This window comes from Lipotes vexillifer, unplaced genomic scaffold, assembly GCF_000442215.2.
Source record: "Lipotes vexillifer unplaced genomic scaffold, Lipotes_vexillifer_v1.1 scaffold71, whole genome shotgun sequence".
Classification (NCBI taxonomy): Eukaryota; Metazoa; Chordata; class Mammalia; order Artiodactyla; family Lipotidae; genus Lipotes; species Lipotes vexillifer.
In genome coordinates this window covers 7,815,174-7,820,939 of record NW_006793703.1, presented here as the reverse complement: position 1 = coordinate 7,820,939, position 5,766 = coordinate 7,815,174, and the positions used below count along the sequence as shown (strand labels likewise).

The following is a 5,766-nucleotide window of genomic DNA, read 5'->3' as shown; positions in this document are numbered from 1 at the left end:
GGGGGGGTGGGGGGGGGGGGGGTGAAAGGAGTTTAGACCAGTCAGGCAGGTGCCGAGTGAGGTCATTCATCATCTCGGGCAGCAGGGGGAAGCCTTTCCTTATTTTTTGTTAGACCTAAGCGGCTGCACTGTCAGCGTGGCCACCTGAGGGGGCGAGAAGAATGTGGGTAGTGATCAGGGGATCCGAAGGGAAGCTGGTTAGTTACCTGTGTGCCTTTCTCAAGGTGTGTGTTGGGATGTAGGGAGGAGATACGCAAATAACACCTATGTGTAATTTTTGAAAACTTTCAAGTACGTTAATTGACCCATTTGAACCCAAACTTTTTCTCCTAATTTCCCCAGATAAAACTGAAATCTGAAGAGGCTAAAGGGTGCGGGATGTGAGGAGACAGGGCTGGAACCAGCACCCAGGCTTCCTCACTTAAGTTCCGGGGGCTCCGCTGGGCACTGTACCTGAGCCGCTGAGGCCCCGTTCCTCAGGCAAGCTCATCTCCTGTAGCCAGACTGCGGGGCTCCCACCCACGCCCTCTACTTACATCTGTGGACCTTGGGCAAGTTACTGAAACTTTTTAAACTCCAGTCTCCTTATCTGTACAGTGGGAATGATGATGATGATAAATAAAATTACATCTCCCTCATGGAGCTCTTGTGAGACATAAATAATACACGTAAAGTTTTATCACGGTGCCTGCGTAGAGTTAGTAAAGACGTCTGTGACTGTTGTTTTCACAGAGAGTACTGGTCTAGGGGTCACTCTACCACACTGGTTCCCAAGCTCGGGCATCCCTCAGGATGACTTGGAAGTCTTGTTAAGAGCAAGCTGCTGGGCTCCATCTCAGAATTTCTGACTCAGTAGGTCAGGGGTCGGGCCTAACAATGTGTGTATTTCTCCTAAATTCCCACGTGATTCTGGTGCTGCGGGTCGAGGGACCACACTCTGAGAACCAGTCTTCTGGAAGGCTCTTCCTTTCTTCAGTACATTGGCCTCCACTCCTAGCTCATCGTTCATTCATTCATCCGATCATGGGGTGCCTACCCTAGTCCAGCTGTTGTTTAGCTGGAAACATAGGCAGGGGCAGAGCAGGAAGAACCCTACATCTCCACGACGAGGAACTTGGCTTCTACTTTGAAAATGTGAGAGATCAGGAAAGGTATTAACCAGGAATCAGATAACGGGCCGGACCTCTCTAAGCGCAGGGTTAGAAGTCGGGCAGGAGACCAGCATCCCTCAGGAAGTGCTGTGAGGCAGGGGATGAGCTGGAGAGACGGTGAACAGCAGAGCTGATGGACCATAGTTGCAGCTGGAGAGCCCATGAGATGGGGTAGGGGAAGCAGGGGCTGGGCTTTGGGACCAGGCAAATAGGGACTCAAAACTCCAGATCGGGGCTTCCCTGGTGGCACAGTGGTTGAGAATCTGCCTGCTAATGCAGGGGACACGGGTTCGAGCCCTAGTCTGGGAAGATCCCACATGCCGCGGAGTAACTGGGCCCGTGAGCCACAACTACTGAGCCTGCGCGTCTGGAGTCTGTGCTCCGCAACGAGAGAGGCCGCGATAGTGAGAGGCCCGCGCACCGCGATGAAGAGTGGCCCCCGCTCGCCGCAACTAGAGGAAGCCCTCGCACAGAAACGAAGACCCAACACCGCCAAAAAAATAAATAAATAAACAAATGTGGGGTTTAAAAAAAATAATTAAAAATTAATCAATATAATCATAAATAGCATGTAGGTCAAATAATAAAGCATAATTAAAATTAGAAAAAAAAAACCCCTCCAGATCTGCCATTTGTTGGATGAGGGATGTGGGTAAACTAATAACCTTCTCTGAACCTCTGTTTCCTTGTCTGTACTGCTGGAATAATAACCACCTCAGAGGGGAGAGGGAACTAAATCTCAAAGTGCCTATAAAGTACTCAGGATGGCGTATTCATGTCAGTACCATCACATGGTAAGAACAGAAGGCAGATTTCTCAGGAGCCTGAGGGATGGAGACCCAGGGAGCTCTTGTCTTCCTCAGACACGTGAGATGGTCGTTGGGAAACAGGGGCCAATGGGGCCTCCTGCTGCCAGGAGAGAACACAAGCCGGGGCTTGGAGGGGACTCAGAAGAGGCCAAGGTGATTGGCACTGGTGCCTCCCTAGGTGCGGGTACCAGTGAGAGGAAGTGTGGGATCTTACAGACCACGCCTATGTGTGCACACGTCAGCACCGCACTCAAGACCCAGAGACGTACCAAGGCCAATGCAGCCTTTCTGAAATGAATTTTCCTCTAGAAAACCTCCCCCTGATTATTATCTTCTGGATTCCTTCTCTTTACATGCTGCTATACCAGTGTGCCATGGAAGACATTTTGGGAAGTGGGGCACTCTGCTCATCTGTAAGGGGTAGAGCCCTGTCTGACCTCAGATGGGAGGAGATGTTTCCTGGAGTGAAGGGGCGGGAGGGAGCAGGTACAGACCTGGGCAGTTAGAGCAGAGTCACTTTATTAGCATAATGATGGCAGAGGGGCGGGGGCTTTAGCTGTTGGCAGCGATGGTCTGCTGAATCCAGTCCACATAGTTGCAGACCTTGGTGTAGACCCCAGGCTTGCCCTTCTGGGCACAGCCAGAGCCCCAGGAAACAATGCCCTGGAGCTCTCCGTTGCAGGCCAGAGGGCCGCCAGAGTCACCCTGGGGAGGAATCGGTGGGACAAGGTTTATAAAGAGAGAAGAAAGGGGACTCAGAGCCACACACACAGTCTGAACCTTACAAGACCCCGTTCCTGTCGGCTCTGTGGCTCCACGTGTCTCCACATTGTGAAGAGATGCCACGCACACTAGCCTCCCTTGTTTCTCCACGGGACCACCGCCCAGGGACCTCCTTTACCAGCCCCACATCCCCGGGCATTCAAATCCCGTTCCCAGGGGGCCTGTGTGTCTGGGCAGGGGTCTCAGAGTGGTAGGGTCCAGTCACCTGGCAGGAATCATTGCCTCCCTCGAGGAAGCCGGCGCAGACCATGTTGTCAGTGATCTGTCCAGGGTACGAGGCTTCACACTCGGCCTGACTCAGCAGTGGGGTGTCCAGGCACTGCAGCAGCTTGGGGTAGTTGACTTTGAGGGGCAGGAAGAGATCAAGGAAAGGAAAACGTGGGTCAGGCCAGGATGGGATCGCAATCCAGTGCTGAACCCTGAGGGCAGCCAGGAGAGGCCTCCAAGGAATGATGGGTTTCAACTCCCAGAAAGCTCACTGCAGACCCCTCCCTAGAGGTGCTAATAGCAAGGGCTACAACTGTCCTGTCTTTTGATTCTCGGGTTTAACTCCTTGACACTTTGCATCTTTCTGGTACCCAGCAGAGAGCCCTTCGTGTAGTAGGCACTTGATGTGAATTTGCAGACTGGAAGCAAAGGGGTCCCAGCTCAGGGGATGCTCAGTTCTGGGCAATGTGGGTAGGTTGGAGGGTGAAGTCGTGAGGGTCCCACTCACCTCCAGAGCTCAGGGTGTTGCCCCAGCCGGAGATGAGGCACTGGGTGCCAGCGGGTGCACAGGCGCTGGGCAGAGCTAAGGTGGACACCCGGGCATCAATGACCGCAGGCGAGGAGAGTTTGATCAGCAAGATGTCAGTGTTCAGAGTCCAGCTGCTGGAGTTGGGGTGGCGGATGATCTTGGCCGCGTCGATGAACTGCTCACGGCCCTCCAGGACGTCGATGTTGTGCTCTCCCAGCCTCACCTGGATGCGGCTATTGCGGGCAAAGCACAGTAAAGGCCTTTTGCCCACATCCCTGCGTCCCCCAGGGTTTTCCCTGCTCGCAGGTGGTGGTGTGGGAATGTCACAGGGCAGTAGAGGGGCAGTGGGTCAGGGAGGCCGTGAAGGGGTACCGGTGGGGATACTCCTCCATTTGCTTTTCCAGCCGCCTTCCCCACGCCTCTCATGCATTCAGTGCCGCGGGTGCAACCGAGCCACTTCAAGTTCCCCGGGCATCCTTCATCCTCTGCAACCTTGCAAACTACACGCGGTGACTTCTACTCCCTCCGTTCTCGCTCTGCTAAGTGCCATCATCCCGTATGATCTAATCCAGCGCTTCTCAAAGTGCAGCCCCGGGACCTGCAGCATCAGCCTCAGCCGGGAACTCATTCTCAGTTCCCACCCCAGACCTACTGCATCAGAAACGCTGGGGGTGGGACCCAGCAATCTGTGTTTTAACAGGCCCTCCGGGTGATTCTTATGCGCACTCAGGTTTGAAAGCCCTTGGTCTTGGCAGTGATTCTCAGCTCTGCCCAGAGAGTAGAACTGCCAGAGGCAGCTAAAAACTCACGGATACTCAGACTCTCTTCCTAAAAATTCTGAGTCAAATAGGAACTAGGCAACTGTTTTTATTGTTTTTGCTTTTGTTTTTTTAACATATCTCAGGTGGTTTTAACCTGTAGCCAACTGGCAAAGGTTACTTGGTGTGAGGTCCTTGCCTGCTTTTCAAGCTGGCCATTCCTACCGCAAAATGGTCCGTCCCCGCTTTTATGACCCGCAGCCCTTGCTGTTTGAGCTATTGACTTGGGGTGTCAGCGGCTTCCTATCAGGTGCCCCTTTTTACCCACAGCTCCTGCGAGTCAGCTGCCATCGTCAATTTCTTCTCTTCCCCATCATCGTTCCGGACTTCAGCAACCCCTACACAGACCCCAGCTCCTCCAGAGGGCCCTGGGCGGTGGGCTTTGTAGCCAGGGGCCCAGCACTTACGATTTGTAGCAGTGACCCGCGGACACCACCCACTGGTCACTGATGAGGGAGCCCCCGCAGAAGTGGTAGCCAGAGTTCAGGGACACCTGGTAGGGGACAGAATTCTCCGCGCAGGTGTAGCCCCCTATGATCTTGTCATCATCGTCCATGGGAAAAGCAACTTGAGACAGGAAGGGGGAAGCCAATTCAACAGGAGGGTTGGGGTCGGAGCCCAGAGCCCCGTGGCTGGACCTTGCTAATTAGGATTCCTGAAGGAGCACAGCGATGAGAGGGAGGCCACGAGGGAGCATCCCCGGCTTGTCTCACGGGAGGTTAGTTCTCCCGAGTTGCTCTGTGTGCCTGCAGGGCACAGAGCTAGGGACCCTGCAGGGGCTCGGGCCCAGACCTCCCCTGGGGCCAAGGACAAGAAACCCCCCTCACAGTGCATTCAGTGCGATAGGGTCTGAATGCTGTCCTCTCGCCCACTGAATGCTTCTTTCTCTGTCTTACTCATCACCAGTCTACTCCCCACCGCAATTTCAGCCCCGGCTTGGCATGATGGGATGGCCTAAGTAGGAAGATCTGACTGCGAAGCCCTGGCTGTACCCAGCTCCTCCCATAGCTCACATCTGCGCAGTGAGGCCGGGGACCCACTGTGCAGGACAAAGGTAGTTACGGTTATTGGCCAATAGAACAGTGATTTGCAGCTGTGGCTTTACATCCGGGCATCTGAAAACTACCTGGGAAGCTTAAAAGGTCAATGCATGGGCCACACCCCAGACCAATTAATAGGACTGGAATGAATCATCTGTCCACCTCCCCAGGTGCATCCGAGGTTAGGAAGAGCTACCGTGGGGCTATCCTAGAGCCTCAAGTCCTGGCTCATTTCACAAACCGTCCCCACCTGGTCTCCCTTTTTCGCCTCTCCCAACAAAGCCCCGAAATTGATGGATGAGGGGGATGGGAGTGGAGTCCGGCAGAAGGTGAGAGAATGAGGCTTAAAGAGACCCCCAGAGTGGGAAGGAGGGGTGCTGGACAGGGAAGGTAGGATTTCAGCGCACAGGTAGAACAGGAAAGGTAGCA

General features: G+C 54.1%; 1 protein-coding gene and 1 gene segment (V, D, J or C); both read right to left on the bottom strand.

Annotated features, from left to right (window-relative positions):
- LOC103082892 (T-cell receptor beta-1 chain C region-like) overlaps positions 1–5,766 on the bottom strand; it is a 138,984-nt gene that overhangs the window by 14,306 nt on the left and 118,912 nt on the right.
- Positions 2,459–5,766, bottom strand: part of LOC103082631 (anionic trypsin) — a 3,552-nt gene continuing 244 nt past the window's right edge. The window contains exons 2-5 of the mRNA XM_007466636.1: positions 4,705–4,864; positions 3,459–3,712; positions 2,949–3,085; positions 2,459–2,665 (exon numbers count right to left, since the gene is read on the bottom strand). Of these exons, the coding sequence (XP_007466698.1) occupies positions 2,513–2,665; positions 2,949–3,085; positions 3,459–3,712; positions 4,705–4,864 (704 nt within the window). The 3' untranslated portion in view covers positions 2,459–2,512. The remainder of the gene's footprint in view (positions 2,666–2,948; positions 3,086–3,458; positions 3,713–4,704; positions 4,865–5,766) is intronic.